This window comes from Neolamprologus multifasciatus, chromosome 12 (genome assembly GCF_963576455.1).
Source record: "Neolamprologus multifasciatus chromosome 12, fNeoMul1.2, whole genome shotgun sequence".
NCBI lineage: Eukaryota > Metazoa > Chordata > Actinopteri > Cichliformes > Cichlidae > Neolamprologus > Neolamprologus multifasciatus.
Genome location: NC_140450.1, coordinates 35,718,270 through 35,738,387, shown reverse-complemented (window position 1 = coordinate 35,738,387; position 20,118 = coordinate 35,718,270). Strand labels below are relative to the sequence as shown.

The window sequence follows — 20,118 nt, the reverse complement described above, 5'->3', positions numbered from 1 at the left end:
GATGTGCTTCTGACACTCACAGGTCCTTCCTGGGGTTTAGCATCGAGGCTCAAGGTGTTGAGCTCGGAGGGAGACCCTTCATACCTGATAAAGAGCTTTCTTATGTGTTTTAAGGCAATAAGATTACAGATATACAGCAACTATGTATATTAAAAAATCTATGTCAGTACGAAAGAGCTTACATAATATCACACCTGCACAAAATGCTATTATGGTCTGTTCTACACATGAAAAGTCAAACATTTGTGGAAACTCCTAAAATATCTGGATGTTAACAGATCTATAGCCTGTGCAGGGCTCTTCTAGCTCTTCTAGCTTTCAAAGCAGAGACTGTTACATTAAAATGCTGCTGGTATCTTCAAACTGTGCAGTCAGGCATGGAGGGGAATCTGCTCTCCATCATTTCAGCCAAAGCATGTGCTGAGAAGTTGAGGGGCACTGGGACAGCAGCATCACACGGTCACGGAGAAGCAGCAGAGGACAGAGTAGATGCTCCTGTGTGCTGTGTTACACAACAAGGTCAAGGGTCATGTGTAGAGGTCAAAGGGATGACCGCCAAGCAGCCTGTGAAGGCAGCCCTTGAGTTCCTTAACAATCTGTCAAATCTAATGGAGCAGTGAGCGCTCAGAGTCTGTCGGACTGAAAAATTACTGATTGTTTTTTGTGTTTGATGAAGAGTTTCACCTGTGGGGAAAAGTACAAGGGACTTTTGGATCAGGTTTTTATTTAATAAAAAAACTATGAAAGCATCCTATTTATAACCAGAGATGAGCAGTAACGCGTTACTTGTAATGCGTTACTGTAATCCGATTACTTTTTTCAAGTAACGAGTAAAGTAAGGGATTACTATTGCAAAAACGGTAATTAGATTACCGTTACTTTCCCGTAGGAACGCTGCGTTACTGCGTTACTAAAACCGTGATTTTTTTGCGAGAATGTCTCATGACAGTGACGTAAGCGAGTGCGACGTTTGTGACGACAGCTGTGTGCAGATCAACAATGGATCATATATCGAGTGCAGAGAGAGTATGAGCGTGCAGCGTTTAAAGCGTGGAAGTACTGACCTTACTTTGAGTTTGATTCCATAAAAAGTGACAAAAACATTAGTGTCCGTTGTGCGTGGGAAGAAAACTTCTTTTTACAGCGAAAAAACCCCTAAACTTCCGAGCAAGCACCGAGTAGCTACGACGTAATGGGAAACTCACAGAGAAACTCGCGGATTCTTCCACTGACCGCTGCACACCTGCACCAGGGTAACCCTCCGCCTACCCCACTCCTGCTTTACAGGTGAAAATAGAGCAACAGGACCGCTAGTCTTTGACTTTATTTATTTTCTGCTGTGTTTTACTTGCATCTATTTGAAAGACTGAGTGTAAACACACAAAATATTTTATTTTATGTGCTGGAATGTGCAGAAAATAGGTTTAAATGTTAAACTAATTTCTTCCAGTCAGAGAATGTTGCAGATAATTAAATGTTTGCTTGATGCATAAAGTTAAAAGATTAAAACTAATAAAACAAGTTTTAAAAAGAGACTTTTCCATTTGATTACATTTTGTATGATGATTATGCAGAAAAAGTAGAATTGGGCTGAAAGATCTATCACTTTATCACCTATTCAGGTTGTAAATCGTGTTTTTAAAGTAACTAAGTAACTAAGTGATTAATTACTTTTGAAAATAAGTAATCAGTAAAGTAACGGGATTACCTTTGGGGAAGTAATCAGTAATTAGTTACTGATTACTTTTTTCAAGTAACTTGACCAACACTGTTTATAACTCTGTCTGCCTTCACTCTTTATTTACCGGAGTTAATAGAGGCCGCCTGGTCTTCTTTGGTAAGTTTAGTTCATTTATTTTATATTTACTGTGGAAAAAACACGATTCTTCAAGATTATAATGAAGTGAAAACTGATATTCAGCATGAACAAAACATCAGTAACAATCAGTGTGAAATATGAACTCTAATAAATGGTAAATGGTAAATGGACTGGTTCTTATATAGCGCTTTTCTACTCATCTGAGCACTCAAAGCGCTTTACACAACTTGTGCATTCACCCATTCAGACCCATTCGCACAAGCACATCTTTCTAAGTGCTTTCTAGATAACATTCACACACATTCATACTCCGATGGATGCATCGGAGAGCAATTTGGGGTTAGTATCTTGCCCAAGGATATTTGGCATGCAGACTAGGGGAAGCCAGGAATCGAACCACCAACCTTCCGATCAGTAGATGACCTGCTCTACCACCTGAGCTACAGCCACCCCTTTGTACAGCCAATAACTGTACAAAGTTTGTTGACTTGTGCTGTCAGTTTTCCATATATTGTCAGAAACTGTCCAGGTGTTTTTGTGTGGTAGATACTAAAGCAGTGCTGTCCACCTAGAGACAGAGCCCCACCTTGCTCCGCTCACATGGCCACGGCGTTTTAATTTTGAACTTCCTTAGGTGGCTGTAGCTGCCTTAGACTGTCCTTCGCTGCTGTTTGTGGGGGAAGTGATTGGTTGAAGCTGGGTGTCGTTGGGCAACCTGATGTCAATGAAGCCCCAAGTAGATGAGCACACGGGACTTCCTGGAGCTCCTGGCGAGCCCGCTGTTTCTGCTGGTGTTTGCCACATGGTTCTTGGTGATTTATGAAGCTGTTGGTAACAGAAATGTCCAGGAAATAATGGTAAACTGTAATGTACCGCCTCCTGGTTTTCCTGTGGACTGAGTGGCTCCTCAGCATCAGGCCTGATGTGTCCACTCCTCCCATGTAGTGGTTTGCTCAAGACAAACTTTATCCTTCATCCATGCCACTTTCCTTCTGTCTTTCACTTCTTCTGTCAATTGACAGTAAAAATGGTTCTTCACGCCTGCCTCTCGCTGCTCTGTGTGTAGGGCTGCCACGATCAGTCGACTAGTCATGATTACGTCGACGACTGATTTAATAGTCAACGCGTCGTTTGAAGCTTTGTAAGATCACAAAAGACGCAGGAATAAGTAGTAGGATTTAAGAGTGTAATAACGGACTGAAACAGAAGATGGCAGCACTGCATGTACAAGGATGCCAGCTGCCCTTAAACCCCGAAGAAGAAGAAACTGTGTCCCAGAATTCAGGAACTGCATCCTCCTGAGCCCACATTTGTAGGCCGATTACGTTACAGCAACACGACGAAGACGGTCCACATTTGAAAACTCCAACAAATGCGCCCTTCATTTCCCCAGATTTGAAGGATGGGTCGGGTGTATACTTCGTGGTCCAAACTATCCCAGAATTCATAGCGTGGCCCAGCTCAGTTTCCAACAATGGCGGCAGCTAGTTAGTTTTAATATTACTCTTATTATTCTTTCTGGGTCACAAAATAAACGTTTAACATATTTTCAGGCGAGAATGTAGCTGTGTAAACCTCAAATATCTGCTCAGTTTATCAAGACACCACATATTTTCAAAAGCGCTCCGACGTTTTCGGAGACGTCTGTTAGCCACTAGCTCGATAGCTAGCCGGGGGCTAGGCTAACTAGAGCCGTGAGAACACCGGACTCCCGGCTAATCGTTTACAAACCCACCTCGTCTTTCGCTACTCAGGTTAAACATGATATATAAGTCACTTAGATAACTTAAAAATGTTATTGTTTGGCTTTTTTTAGTATTTTATTTGTTCCTGAGTAAATCGGTTTGGCTGAGATTAAAGTTATAGTTTTTACACAGCTGAATAAACGTCAAGCAGACAGCTGATTATCAGAAGTGTGAGATGCTCGAGAATTTACTCCGGTGTCCTGTTATATTTTAGATAGCAAGGAGTTTATTAAACTTCACCGAAACAATCTGCAAATTTCATTAAAGTTTAATAAACTATCATCTTGTCTTTATTTTTAGTTAGCACATACCTTAAACACTTAAAGCTGTAAGCTAATGATAGTTATATAAGAGCAGATGCTGCTGGTGCAATAAGCTGTACGTTTTACCCAGCTCCAGTTTACTTTGGTGATTTGGACGATTCCATCTCACAGCTGTTGTGTTTTTTCCTTTATCTCCTGTACAGGCAAACACATCTATTTGTCGTTTCAGGTTGTAGTGTTACACAACATTTTCAGATCTAATAGAAATAAAATGAGTGTTTCGTAATTCATTCAATTTATTGTCTTCATTTATAACTGACATTATTGTTTCATTCTATTAGAGAATCTGACAAGAAAAAGGCAAAATTGTAAAAATCCATCGTGCTTTATTAGCTGCTTCGGTGAAAAACAAATCAACAATGCAAAAAAACATACTGGAAAACAGATATTCATCACTTGCTTGCTTCAATACAACACTTGGGCACATATATGCGGGACTTTTCGTGGCTGTTTTGATCTCGCTCTCTCTCTTAACCGATCAGATCTGGCTGTGGTAGCAGCTTTAAACCCAGGCTGATAGAGGGGTTCAGTCTGGATCACATTCCTGCATTTTGTCGGCTGGTTTTCCTACAAAACACAACAAACATTAGCCCGCAAAGCCACAGCGAACAAAGCAGCATAGCAACCAATTCAATTCAAATCAATCAACTATTATGTTATGATAAATTACATAATAACTACAACAGAAGTCTGACCTTTGTGGAAATGCTTGGAGCAACATGTGAGCTGGATGTTCTGAAACGTTATATTTGTCTTTGAATGGCTGCAATCCAGGCCATCCGTCGCCTCTTTGTTACTTTGGAAATGTGGCTCGAACAATTTCTCTTCAACGACGTAATCCGATAAAAACCGATCTCTTTACCCGTCGGCTTCCCGTGGCTGTCATGCGACCGACTGTTGCAGTTAATAATAAAACAGCTTCTTGACAGTTTTTCTGTTTCTTTTTATCGCTGTGTGACTGTTTTCTTGTGAAAGCCTGCCTAGTACCGCTTGCCACTCGTTCCCAGAATCCTTTGCGGTTTTGACGTCACATTTTCGAGCTCTATTGTTGTATTTATGTAGATGACTGGGGAGATGCTGGGAAGCAATCACTTTGCTTTATGTAGAGCACAAGCTTAAGTGTTCATTAAGGTGTTTGTCACAGATATAAAATAAGCTCAGAGATTAAGCAGGTGTTAAACACAGGGTGCTAGTTTATGTAAAACATGTAGTTTGTTGCTGTTTTGGTTCACGTGCTGAAAATGGTTTTATTTGTGTATATTCATGTGTTAGACTTGTACATAGTTAAACTTGTATGGATCAAATATTGTTGAATTCTGGATTTGTGAGCAATGAAATTTGAAATAAGGGGAACAGGACGAGCTCGTGTTCGTCTGCTCGAACACGAGCTCGTCTGCACACACAGACATGAAAACGTGATGATTCTGAAGGTTTGTTTTTTCTCTTGTTGTTTCAGTTATATTTGCATGCTTGAAATAAAATCTATATAAATTTTAAATGTCATTATTCTTATTATTTTTTTAATTCCAACAGTAAATAGTTTTGTCACTTGTCATTAAGTGTGATTAAAGTGCCAAAGGAAGTCTCCACAGCTGGCCTGTGCAGAGCTCATTAAAGACACTTGAAGCACTACTTTGGTAATTCTCCTGTTTCAGTAACTCGGCCTTTTCACTGTCACTTTGCAAACATCATGATGAACCTGGAGAAGTGTTTACCTTTGCTGAGCGAGGCTAAAACGGCTTCATTTGATCGTACTTTGCTTTCTGCAGGGACAGGTTTGAGGGCTCATGCTTCTCTCTGATGCTGATGTTTATGGACTAGAATTTACATACATGCTGCACGGTCGAATGATGCTCTCCTGTCTCCTTTTAGCCAGCAGACATGTGGATATGAAGTTTATGACTATTCTGAATCTGCCTTATGATTCCTAAAAAGTAGCGTCTGTAGACCTGCAAGCTGAATGTTGGTACTCTTAATTTCTTCCATCTTTTTAAGTTCATGACATGTTTGATGAAACGCTCGTTTTAACAGGTTTTCTATTAAGTTTACAAACAGATTCAACAGGCTGCACGCACTGGAAGCACCTTTGACCCAGTGAACGTACAGTGAGACTTAATGAGCGGCCAGCTGGATGGGATGGTTCCAGTAAGCAGCACGGCTAAAGCCAGGTGGTCGTATAACAGTGACAGCATCTCCCCTCTCCGCTTGGTTATAACCCATCTGCTCCTTCAAGGCTGTCTAAGGCAAGCTGAAACTCCTTACTGTTATGCATGGGTGTCTCTGCTGGAGGTGGGGTGGGAGATCAAGTGGTGCCCACGGGGTAAAGCAATCCTCTCTACTCTGACCTCTCAGCAAGCGCAGGATTCATTATGTCCTGCTGTTGTGGAGTGAAGACAATGGTCTATCTGTGGTCGGCAGTTCCTCTCATCCATCTTCTAGTCAGGGTGGCTGATGGATTAAGCAGAGAGCCGACGTCACACAACCCACAACTGTATTGTTCATGTACATACCAAACGAGACGGTCATAACCTCGTCATAGCAACATGCTCTTATAGTCTTTGAGTTTCTGTAAATGTCCTGTAATCTTAGTTGTAGCGTCCTCAGTGAGTGAACCATCACTCAGCTCAGCCTGCAAGAGATACTGAGAGAAAGCAGGTTTATTACTACTGGATACTGTCTGATATCTGTCAGCAGGATGATCCAGTTTTAATCTGCTGACAATTTAGAGTCAGTGTTGGAGTTAGGGTTAGGGTTATATCTACCTGTGTTTATGGGATTTTCACCTCTTTGGAGCGTCCACGTTCCAAAACGTATAGAAGTGCATGTATGTAAGTGCACACTTGATTAAACGGGAGCATCTTCTCATTTCTGAAACTACGTTTGTTTAACGTTTGGCTACAATGGAGCCGAACGCCGAGTGTTCCTGCAGCAGCCTGTAGATCTTTATGGCGTTATTTTCATGTCTCTATTCTGAGCGCACGGAAAAAACATTTTGCAAGTACAAATGTTGCATTTTGAGGAGAAAATAATTTAGAGTGAAGAAAAGTTTAATTTGAGCGAACAAAATTGATTGCTGCGTGCAGGAAATGTTCAGTGTTTGCTTTTATCCACACAGTAACAGCCCCTCTCGCTCAGTTGTTGCTCTCAATAGAATAGAATGAGATGAACAGAACAACATACAATACAAGTACTAATAAGTGAGTAATTAATAAGTACTAATAAAATACTTTATTACACAGGAAAAATCGCACTTGGTGCTGTTGCATGCTGTTAATGGGCCGATGTGGTTGTGTTTGCAATGATGCTAAAGAGCAACACGTACTTAAATTCTAGTTCATTACTGACCTAAAGTAACAGTTGTTACCGCTGGAAATAATCTTCCTGTTTTGCTGTCTTTGAATGTAAAGTCACACCTGCTGACTTAACCCTTTAAAGCCGGTCAGAGCAGCACGCTCTGTTTTGCGTAACTACTTTTAAATCCTGGTAGCTCTGCAACCACGTAAGCTAGCGCAATAATTTTTTTTGCATATGAAACCGGAGGAGTTGTACTTCCATCTTATGCCATCAGCTTGTCCTCGGTCACAGTTTCCTTCCACATATAGCTTTGCAAAAACTGCATAAAAAGCACTTGCAGCAACAAAAACATAATATTCCAGAAACACGCTTTGCCGATCCGATCAGCTGTTCATAACACTTCCTACGTCCATCAGCGTGAACTATCGCATGTCCGCCATGACCTGCCCGAAACCGGAAGTGACGTCATTTTGCAGAAATGTAGTTTTTTACCATCAGGGCCTCATGAGCCTATACTGGTGTTTTTAAAAGTTATGTTTGACTTTCTGACTTTCTGTGTGGTTTCTGGGATGCTTAGGACTCATATTGCACTGCTGGAAATAGTTTATTTTGATGCATATGCTGCTTTTTTGAAAATTTGCATTATAATATTTATTTTCGTTTTTCCTGCAGTGTATAAAAATTGGTGTATTTCAAAAATAAAATTTGAAGACACTCAAAATAAATTTCCTGTGGTGGGAAACTATTTTGTGCAACTTTTTTGTATTTACAGTTTTGAGGGATAAGCCTCTTAAATTTCTCTAACTAGAAATATATGTTAAAAAAACAAAAACGATTTTCAATTTTTTTGTAGTTTATTGCACTTTTTTGCAATTTATGTAATTACTATGCACTTAATGCAGACATATTATTAAAATCTGGGCTATAATGGTTGTATTGATGTATAGCAACTTGAAATGCTCCCAAAAATGGCTCCATAGCATGTAAACATATAATATAAGCTCTGGCGGACTTGGTTCTATGGTCGGTCTTAAAGGGTTAATCAGGTGTGTTTGATCAACAGCACCTGGCTGCTACTGACAATCTTAAGGCTGTACTTTGTTTTCATAGGACTGCATAGAGTGATCCTCGATGAGCACGGTGCATCTAAACTAGCTGTTAGGTAACAGTTGAGGTTCGTTTGAAATACCGACCAATGCCTGCCAATTAAAGAAACAATGCCGCCATCTTTCCTCCCTTTCTGTGATCACACAAAGAGTTAGGAATGAGCCATGTGTGCTGATGTAACCTTCCAGTGTTTTGTGTGCATATGACAAACCACATATTTCAGTCTCCTGTCAAGTTGAAGGTTAACACTTTTTGCTGGCAAAACGCTGAAATATTGACCAAAATCTTCTTTGCGCTCGATGCAGTAGCAGCAATAAAAACCCACAACGTTGAAAAAATGAGCCTTTTATGAGAAAAGAAGTAGATGACAAGTGTAAAACACATTAAAGGAAGAATGGAAACACTGGGAACTTAAAGAAGTGGCAAACAATGTGCTGTGAACTGTGTTATAGTGGCATGTGGGTCATTCAGAAAGCTGTGGACACTGTTTGCAAGTGTCTGATGAGACGTCTTCACACAGGAAGTGACTCGGAGTGATGTGACGACATGATAGGAAAAAGTGACAATTAATGACTTGAAGCGATGATGGACAAATAACCGCGAGTGGGTCCCAACTGCAGCCTTTCAGCTCCTAGTGGAGCGACTAAGATCACTGTCAGTGACAACAAAGAACACAACTCATCACTTTGGAAGGTTACCTAGGCAACTGGAGCTTGTAATGTCAACTAGGCTTAAATGTAATGCCGGGCTCACACTGTGATTCAGCTCCTGCTCAAACTGTATGATTGACTAACAGGGGTTAGAAGTTCGTAGGTCACGATGCTCTGATGCGACCCGAGTGCTCACACTGTGCGTCCATAAAATGAAGGTAATCTGTCGCTCGCTCTCCCTCTCTGTCTTTCACTCACACAGACACACACCACCATCAACTTTGCTAAATTGCTAATGAAAAACATGATCAGCTGTGATTGAGCAGCAACGTCTATCCAACTCTTTTCACGGTTGTTGTGGTCGTGATGATTTTGTGAGGCCACATCGAAAAGGCTCGGATGAGCTTTCCAAAGTTCTTCAAGTGCCTCCATCGCTTGTGTCCAGATCACACGCTGCACTGCCGTGCTGCGCCGTCTTTTTCGCTGACATTTGTGTTTGCGCATGCGCAGTGTGAGAAACTTCGGTGACACCCTCACGACGGTCGCGAGGATTTAAAACCTGTTTGAAGCGATTGATGATCGGGAGCTGGTCGTGAGGTGTTAATCGCTTCTCGTTCCCCACGTATACTACACGATGCACGACGCACGATGAAGGCCAAAATTGGGCCGATCACCAAAACGGTCGCACAACTGAAAAATCAGCTCAAAATGAGCCAAAAATCGCACAGTGTGAGCCCGGCTTAACATGACTGACTGTACAGTGGCCAGGAGACGCTGATATTAGAGATGAGACTTTTTCCACTCCGTCATTCCCCAAACCTTTTTCCTGCAGTATTCTCATATAACAGTGTTTGCCTTTAAATATTCACATTAAAGTTGAACTGCCCGAGCGTCACGACAGAACGGCGATCTGATAAAAGTGGCCAGTTTTGTCTTTATTAGCAGGAGGCTGCTGCAGTCAAAGGGGGGCAGGGATTATCCTGTTAATGGGCTTATTCACGCTATTCAAAGAAACACTTGTGACCTCGCTCATGTGTGGGTTACTCTGACATTATATACTCTCCCACTTTTCTACATCCCTGTCAGTCTTTCCTGTCGTTGCAATGTTCAGTCTTTTAAAGCAGGCCGTTCCAGTTTAGCACGATGTCCCAGAATGCTGCTGGGTGGGTTTTTTTAGCACTGAAACCAGCATGTCTCTAGTCTGGTTGGCATGGCAGGTAGAGACTGAACTACTCGGATAACAAACTGGCGTTGCCCTCCGCTGGTCATGTGGAACCATAGCCCATCTGGGACAGAGGAGCTGGGACGCTGATGGACTGATAGAGTTGCTGCATGAGTGCTGTGACACCCTGGGCAGTGTCGTGGCTTCAGGTTGAGGATTTCTGCAGGTTTAGGGGAGCGGTGTATATTTAATATGGAGGAAATGTAAATCTTTGTGGTGTCATGAACAAACATGCCCAGCCTTCTCAGCATGGAACAGAGCTTATCTTGTATTGTAGTAGACGTTTACAGTCCTGGCTTGGAATAGTAGTAATAATGAGGAGTGAAATCATCACAAAGTGAGATTTTTGAGCCGTTTAGCCAGTAACTTACATGCAAGTAAGACTGGACCAAAAGACTGATGTTGCATGTCACACTCAGTCATTGCTTGTTCTTATTTAGAGGTGTCAGGCTGCTATAAAATTAATATTTTAGCCTGTTGTTGTCTGTATTGTAGTAGACGTTTACAGTCCTGGCTTGGAATAGTAGTAATAATGAGGAGTGAAATCATCACAAAGTGAGATTTTTGAGCCGTTTAGCCAGTAACTTACATGCAAGTAAGACTGGACCAAAAGACTGATGTTGCATGTCACACTCAGTCATTGCTTGTTCTTATTTAGAGGTGTCAGGCTGCTATAAAATTAATATTTTAGCCTGTTGTTGTCTGTATTGTAGTAGACGTTTACAGTCCTGGCTTGGAATAGTACTCGCTCACTGCAATACATAAGCAGTGAAATCATCACAAAGTGAGATTTTTGAGCCGTTTAGCCAGAAACTTAGATTACATGCAAGTAAGACTGATGTTGCATGTTACACTCAGTCATTGCTTGTTCTTATTTAGAGGTGTCAGGCTGGTATAAAATTCATATTTTAGCCTGTTGTCGTTTGCAAATGCAGAAAAATACATTTGCTCAATACAGCTCAGAGCCGCCCGTTCTGATAGGCTGATGCGGTATCGAGCCACTTGTTATAAACCTTGCGTTGAGCATGTCTCCATCCACAGGGGGACAGGAGGCGGTATGTTATTTTGATAGCGAGCTGATTAGCCCTGAGGTTGCAGAGGTTTTAAAGGTGAAAGGTTAAAGATGCAGCCTTTCATTGTCCGCACACAATGGGCCGCAGCGGAGCAGGCTCTGCTGCTCGAAGCCTCTCCAGCCTCAGGCTATCACGGTCAATAAGCCGTCATGAGGATTAGCAACAGAGACCACACACTGGAGAGCTCTACTGCTGGTCTGTTATCGACAGACACGACAACCTCGCACGAACCGAAACGAGACTTGATCCCAGTTAGTTCTGGGCCATATCATACTGTTCATGGTAATACTGGTGTAATGTTGGGCAACGATAGGAAAATTAAATATGGGTAAAACGCGCACGTGCAGTGCCTGTTTTCATGCGCACACGTCGGAAAAAGTGGATCGTTGAATGAAACGGATGAACCTGAACTGGTTTGTAAAAATGCAGCTTCACTGGTGTGGAACTGGTTTAGCTTTCGTCCGTCAGATACACAACAAAGCACTATTTTTGGTAGCGCATGCTAGCGGGCCGTCGTTATTACCGTGTTGTTTGGAAAATACGACACTTAAAATCCTTTGATTTTTCTGAAAGTCGACAGAGCCCCTTATAATCCCGTGTGCCTTATGTATGAACTCTGGTTGTGTTTACTGACCTCGAAACGATTTTATGTGCACGGCGCTCAAAAATCTGTCAAATGTTTTAGTACGACTTTGCTAAGCTACGAAGCCGCACCGCTTGATGGATTGTTGGAGCATTACGGCTATCGTAGGCGGAGCCTCGCGGAGTGATACGTACTGTGCTTCAACATAATATTACTGTATTGTGTGTGTATGACCTCTTTTTAAGTGTTGTGGATATTATACATGGTTATGCTGAGGATATGTCGGCCAGTTTCCACTGGAAATGCCTTTTGGTTAAACTGTCAGCGAGGAATTTGCATTTGCACTGTTACATGTTTATATAACTTTAATGCACATAAAAAGCTGCTTGTTTAAGTGAAAATACATTGATGTTTTTTCTTTTGCACTAATAAAGTTGAGGAGTTGTAAAGTATTTTGTCTCGTGTCAATTATATCGTTATCGCAAATTTCGTGATAGATACTTTTGGTCACGTCGCCCTGCTCCAGTCACATAAACGTTGTTATTACGAGCTGACGAGAGCAGAAAGAAAATTGGAAAATGATGTGTGGCAGGACCGCTGTGCTCTCAGCGTGGCCTTTTACACACACTGGCCGGATATTGAAAGAAGACTTTCCTGCAGCACATGATAGTGTTTTAGATTTTAAATGTGTTGTTCTTGCTTCCAAACACCCACCATCTCCAATAACCTCATTCAAATCTGTAGTGACTTATACTCAGACCTCTCGTACGACTAATGGAAACAGAGCAGTAGTCAGCTAAGCTTACGGTTCCAGAAACAATGGTTATTCAGAAAGCAGTGAATACTGTGAATGCAGTGCCCTAAGACACGTCCTCACACATGGACTCACAGCGATGTGCTGAGTGGACGCCATAGAGGAGAAAAATCTAATGAAAAAAATCACGATGGTGCTGGCCACGCAAAGCAAAGTGGGTCCCAGGTTAATCTTTTCAGCTTCAAGGTGAGCGCCTAAACTGACTGTCAGTGACAATGAAGAATACTCTGCTGTGTATGTAAAGAGGGATAAGTACTTAAAGGTTGCCTAGGCAACAGGAGCTCGGATTATCAACAGTGGTTGTAGTGATGAACAATGTCTGTGGACCACGACGGCTCCAATCAGTGTTAGTTTGGCTCACCTCCCATTATTCATCATTATAATGATAATGTGTTGATACGACACTCACATCTTGCTCGTTGTAGTTTCATGTTGAATCTCCACACGTGACAGATGTGACGAGTGTGGCTGCATCTGCAGAGACGGTTTCTTTCCCACTGGGTGATTTTGTGTCCGTGTGTGATGAGGGCAGGATGAAGAGTGCAGGAGACACCGGTGGGAATCTTTTGGAAGAAGCAAACAAAAAAGCGACAAACTCTTTACTGTTATTCTCATATAACAGAGGGTGTGTTTTTAACCCTTTAAAACCGGTCAGAGCAGCACGCTCTGTTTTGCGTAACTATTTTTAAATCCCGGTAGCTCTGCAACCACGTGAGCTAGCACAATAATTTTTTTTTGCATATGAAACCGGAGGAGTTGTACTTACATCTTATGCCATCAGCTTGTCCTCGGTCACAGTTTCCTTCCACATATAGTTTTGCAAAAACTGCATAAAAAGCACTTGCAGCAACAAAAACATAATATTCCAGAAACACACTTTGCTGATCCGATCAGCTGTTTGTAACACTTCCTACGTCCATCAGCACGAACTATCGCATGTCCGCCATGACCTGCCCGAAACCGGGAGTGACGTCATTTTGCAGAAATGTAGTTTTTTACCATCAGGGCCTCATGAGCCTATACTGGTGTGTTATGTTTGACTTTCTGACTTTCTGTGTGGTTTCTGGGATGCTTAGGACTCATATTGCACTGCTGGAAATAGTTTATTTTGATGCATATGCTGCTTTTTTGCAAATTTGCATCATAATATTTATTTTCGTTTTTCCTGCAGTGTATAAAAATTGGTGTATTTCAAAAATAAAACTATGAAGACACTCAAAATAAATTTCCTGTGGTGGGAAACTATTTTGTGCAACTTTTTTGTATTTACAGTTTTGAGGGATAAGCCTCTTAAATTTCTCTAACTAGAAATATATGTTAAAAAAACAAAAACGATTTTCAATTTTTTTGTAGTTTATTGCACTTTTTTGCAATTTATGTAATTACTATGCACTTAATGCAGACATATTATTAAAATCTGGGCTGTAATGGTTGTATTGATGTATATCAACTTGAAATGCTCCCAAAAATGGCTCCACAGCATGTAAACATATAATATAAGCTCTGGTGGACTTGGTTCTATGGTAGGTCTTAAAGGGTTAATTATTAACGTTGGTTTCTAACTGTAATAGGTCTCCTGCTTTTGTTATAGTCTTATGGACGACACCAGTGGACGTGGAAACATCCAGCTTCACAGAGTTATAGTCGTGTTAATTGCTGTGAGCCTCACAAAGGGAATCCCACTGATGCCCATTGTTGTGTGTGGGGGTGTGTGAGGAGTTAACACAAAGCACTGTTAACCATCTTTAATAGATGGTCTTTATTACTCATGTATGTTTTTGAAGTTTTGGATGCATTATAATATTTATTTTCGTTTTTCCTGCAGTGTATAAAAATTGGTGTATTTCAAAAATAAAACTATGAAGACACTCAAAATAAATTTCCTGTGGTGGGAAAATATTTTGTGCAACTTTTTTGTATTTACAGTTTTGAGGGATAAGCCTCTTAAATTTCTCTAACTAGAAATATATGTTAAAAAAACAAAAACAATTTTCAATTTCTTTGTAGTTTATTGCACTTTTTTGCAATTTATGTAATTACTGTGGACTTAATGCAGACATATTATTAAAATTTGGGCTGTAATGGTTGTATTGATGTATAGCAACTTAAAATGCTCCCAAAAATGGCTCCACAGCATGTAAACATATAATATAAGCTCTGGTGGACTTGGTTCTATGGTAGGTCTTAAAGGGTTAACAGGTTATCAGCGACTCGTTAATGATGAGGCTTATCTTAGGTACATCTGCCATACCTACACATGCCTCTTATAACTAAACTGTAATTGTAAGTGATGTAAGATAAAGTATGTTGTGGTCCTTCAGTCGACGAGCTCCAAATGCTTGCAGAGATATCATGGCTGCAGGTGAACTTCTCTGCAGTTTGAGGTGAAACTTCTTCTCTCACTTCAAAGCTGCAGCTTCTCAGAACAGTCGAAGTGGGGAACATGCTTGTTACATGGATGTTACATATGTCACGCATGTTTGTTCGGCTGACTGAGGCACGTGTGTGTCCGTGTGTGTGCTCCAGGGAGAACATATGCCCTGGTGTTGGAGGGGGGTTGGGAAGGAGGGGTCAGGTGCAGGCAGCTGGCGTGTGTCGGGTCAAGGGTCTACAGCTGTTGATAGCAGGGTGGTACACTGACACAGATGGGGGGGTTATGCACCAGTCTGGATGTGACTGATGGCGCTCGCTCGGTGCTATGTAAGTGAGAACCAGTCACTTGGTGGCTGCACAGATGGCCAGGCTGCTGCAGGAGGTAAAAATGTGGGTCTAATAAAGCTGAGACAGCAAGTGGGTAACTAATATGAAGCAAGCAGACTGTCGTGGGGTTAGGGGAGCCCGATGATGTGTCGGGGTGTGCATAAAAAATGTTCTCCCACTGTGTGGTCCAGCGCTGTCAGCTTTCACTAGTTTGGTGGAGACTTTGAGTCTTTGCGTACAACATGGACGCGGTGACACATGAAGGAAACGAGCTGCAAAGTGTTTCCTACAGAAGCAGCATCAGATAGGAAGCTAGGAAGTATTCCCTGATCAGGGTTAGTGTTTGTTTCTAACTAATGACTGAAGCCTGGTCTCACAACAACCAAGTTAGCAAGTCAAAATGAATGATAGTGAAAACAAACGTGCATGAATGAACACACACGAGATAAGAAGGTCAGCTGTGTTAAAACGACTCATGTGTTTGGAGTTCATCAGAGTTATAATAATTTTTTTTTTTACTTTTTATAATGAAACTTTTTTAGCTTTAATGTTCTTGATGATGTGAATGTTAGAGGTGATTACGTGGCATTAAAGTTCAGATGTTGCAGCGCTCTGACGGCAGGTGACTCACAGGAAAGCAACCAAACTTCATCAGGTTGCTTGTGAAAACTAAATTGACCAAACTGAGATCAAACCAGAGAAGTTTCCTCTACATTTCCCCACATCACCACAGCTCCAGTCTGTAGTGCTGATACAAAGCAGGATGGATCAGGAGGATGTTTATCACCAATTCTGATGGTGACTGTCTGATGTTTTTGAGATGTGTCAGACTGGGCAACATGTTTCCAGTCTTCTAGTGTCCAGCTTTGCTGAGCTTGTGCCTAGTGCTGTTCGATATAACGATATTTATCTGATGACGATATAAAAACATCTATCGTTTCATTTTACGCTATCGTTTGTTTCGTGGTGTCGCAAAATAAACTGTTTACAGCAACATTTTTTTCATGTTTTGATGTCACTGTAGTTATTATTAATTTATTAAAGTTCTCTCTTTCTCTTATATTTAAGAGCACCTGTTTTTATGCGTTGTCGTTAGCAACAACGACGGCAACACCATCGCGTGTCCGCTTGTTTATGTTCCACATAAACCTTTCACAATAAAGCTCAAGATCCTGTTGAGACTTTTCAAAATAAACTGAATCACGTGAAAGAGCAGATTATTTATGGATGAGAAGCAAAAAAGACACCAGGTGCTAAAAAATCAACCTTAGATTCAAACGTTAGAACAGGCTTTTCCCCGCAGCACGCCGTGTAATAAATACAAAGAAAACGGCGCCGTTACAACTTATGTCTAAAAATGTATCGTTTCATGCATCGTTAAAACACTCGACTCCAGCTACATGACGCACAGCTGGAAACACTTCACCAAGTCGAGCTGCCCGAGATTCACAGAAGTTACAGAAAATGTTACATTTTTGTGATTTATATCGTTATCGGACGATAGATGTTTTATATCAGGAGATGAGATTTTGGTCATATCACACAGCCCTAGTTGTGCGAACTGTAGCCTGAGTGTGAACAATGATGGTGAGGTGGCTGTGGTCTGCTCTCAGGTCCACTCGGTCGCTGTTGTGTCACACCTCTTAAGGTCTGAGTGGGTCTGCCCTTTATTACTCCATGTAACTGAGAGTACTCTTTCTGTTTCAGCTTCGTGAGTACACTGTACTCCCTCAGTTACTTTGTTTTGTTGATTTTTATTTTGGTTCACTATTTCTTGACGTCTAGTTTTAGTTCACTTGGACGCCATGTTGGTGATCGTAGACTGCATGTAGCTTTCCAGTCTTACAGTGGGAGCCCCTTAAAACTGCATTCCTCTTAAAGGCCAGCAGGGGGAGACTCCTCGAGCTGCCACATGTATTAAAGAAGGGCCCTGCTTTTCTCCTGCTGGATGACCTCACGTAACACTTTCCTGAGGAGTGCACGATCTTCATCATTATGCTTATATTGTAAAGTCTCTGTGGAGCCAACAGGTTGAATAAAGCAGTAAATGCATTACTATATGATACTGCAAACCTGTGCTGCTCCTCACATGCTACTTAGTTTAAAATCACCGAGAGGATCAGAAAGAGTTTCCTTAGAGGCTTCACACTGAGTCTTTTCAGCCTGTTGTGGTGGGAGATTTGTCACAGGGGTGAGCATGAGTCATGAACCAGAGATCATCTCAATCTATTTACACAAAAAACAACATCAAATGAAGGAGATTGATGCTGAGTTTGCTAAAGTGAGACATGAATTTTAGTGATGAGGTTACAGGTGAAAAGATGTTTAAGACACCGACTGAAACATTCACACATCCATGATGCAAGTCTCCTTTTCCACTGTGAGATCGAGTATCAGAGGATGGATAAGCTATCGTTATAAAAGCATAATAGTCTGAGGCTGTGGTGTTTCAACAATATTCTGTTGGTGTGTGAAGCCTGTTCCACTGATATCAAACAGGAAGGATCCACACTTTTATGTTGTTCATGTGAAATTATGTTCCTGCTGTCTGATTGTTGCAACATTTTGTGGTGAGCTTGTGCGACAGTTTCTTATGCTTCGCTGCCTGGTGTGTTGTTCTGATGGGGGGGGGGGCTTTCTCTGCATGCATCCTCATCAAGCCGTGTTCATATCTGCAAGGACACACTGTGATGGGACTTTGTGGCCACACTTCCCTGGCTTACAGACAATCCTCTGGGCTCAGCACGTCTCTGCTCGCTGTTGTTCCCTCTGTGCTTTAGCCTCCAGACTTCCAGCTTAAATGAATGAACTGGCCTTAAATGGCTTTTCTGCTCTACCTGAGCACTCAAAGGGCCCATTCACACAAGCTTTCTGTCTAACAGTCACGCACACTGGACATGTCCAGCACACCAGAGAGCAACGTGGGGTTGGTATATTTGGCAAACCACAGCAGCTGTTAGTAGACGACCTGCTCAGCTAACCTGAGCCGTAGCGCTGGTCAGTGTGGATGTGTCGGCTACAGACACAACTCAAGTCTGACTGAACTGCCAAACTAAAAGAAGCCAAACTTTGTGTGTGTCAGTTAATTGCACGTTCGAGTTTGTGAATCTTTTTGTTAATATCATCATAATCGCCAGTATTCTGTAACAACACTGGCAACTGTAACTAACCTCGCACCTCTTCTCTGCAGGTTTTTACAGCGATCACCAGCTTGAAACTGAGCACAACAACATGGGTAAGTTCATAAACCTGCACTTACCTCAGATCTTACTTATCTTCCCTTACTTTTCTGTTTAAGTACTAATGAAAAATATTTAGTTACATTTGCCCCGAGTATCTGTTTGCTCCAAAACACATGAACTTTTCTCTGGTCCAACAACGCTGAACCTCACTTTGAGTTTCTGATCTTTAGACAAAGATCTCCCTCTAGTGGTGAAGTAAAATGTGAAATTAATAAACGGGTTGTAGTTTCCAATCAAAACCACAAGAGGGCGGTATAAACCCAACGACAGCCGCTTCCATCAGACGAGCACGGAGGGAGAAATCCAACAAGTGGAAATGAAATGTCTGAACACATTTACACATTTCATAAAACAACGAGTCCTGATGGTCTGCTTCAGCGATGTGATCTCAGAGAACTTCAATAAATGAAAGTAATCGACCTCTTTGTTGTCTTCAGCGTCTCAGCGCGGTGGACGGCGTGCAGAGACGCAACACAAGCTGTAGAAATGTGTCAGGAAGATGTGACTCCTGGATGCAGGGGGACAGGGTGAGGCAGTGGTCCAATGTTAAGGTCCAGGTTCAGATGAAGTTCACTCAGGACTCCCCTGGCTGCCATTGGAGCGCCAGGTGGCACCATGGAGAGGGTCATAGGTCACGCACAGTTCAAAAAGTGCTGACCTCACCGTGACTCCACGCTGACCTGTGTGTGTGCAGCTCTGCTCTCATAGTTCCTCCATAAACCTGCAAGAGGAAAAAGGGCTGTGTGTGTGTGTGTGTGTGTGTGTGTGTGTGTGTGTGTGTGTGTGTGGAGGAGGGGTCGCTAAGAAGTAGAAGGAAGCCGAGAGGAACTATTAAACCTGCGCACACACTGAATGGCGGCATTGTCAGCGTGCTGCAGGAGAAGCCGTGGATTTATGAGACCAGGCATGATTGGGTTGTAAACTTGACGAGGTGGGTTCGCTCTGTTAGCTCTATTCTCATCCCAGGATGCTGCAGTGCACGCACTGGGCAAGGGTGACGCAGAGGTCAAGGGGGGAAAGCCTCCTCCGGCTTGTAAATGCTGTGACAGGGCTGGGAATTCACAGACCTCCATTCAGTGACAAAAAAAGCAGGTCAGCGACGAATAGCTGCGCTAGCTGCAGCTGTTTCCAACACGAGCCCGGCACATGAAGTCCTGATATCAACTCTGTTATCTCAGAAATGTTTTTTCTGCACTAGAATCCCTGAAGGTGAGTCGTGTTGTGGTCATGAAGCAGCAGATGGTCATTTATTGGCGATGGATTTGTGCGCCGCGGGGCTGTAAACCTACGACAGTGCGCCGTCCTGGCCACAGATGTTCAGAGCTCTTTGGGGAAGTGTAAAGAGATGAAGTCCATTTAAAAAGGAAAGAGCTGCACACTTCATCACTCACACGTTCATCTCCATCAGTTGGAAGTTAACTGTTTAAAAGCCAAATTCATGCAAATCTCTTGAATTCGTGCAGCAGTGATGTTTGATTTGATTGTGGGAAAAGTTAACCGAGCGTGACAGAGATGAACCTCGGGCCAAAAACACTGAGTGTGTTTG

At 42.1% G+C, this 20,118-nt stretch overlaps 1 protein-coding gene across 2 annotated transcripts in view; it reads left to right on the top strand.

Annotated features, from left to right (window-relative positions):
* nr6a1a (nuclear receptor subfamily 6, group A, member 1a) overlaps nucleotides 1-20,118 on the top strand; it is a 131,258-nt gene that overhangs the window by 11,870 nt on the left and 99,270 nt on the right. For both annotated transcript variants that reach the window (XM_085179498.1, XM_085179497.1), the window contains exon 2: nucleotides 18,521-18,565. In XM_085179498.1, the coding sequence (XP_085035624.1) occupies nucleotides 18,521-18,565 (45 nt within the window). The remainder of the gene's footprint in view (nucleotides 1-18,520; nucleotides 18,566-20,118) is intronic.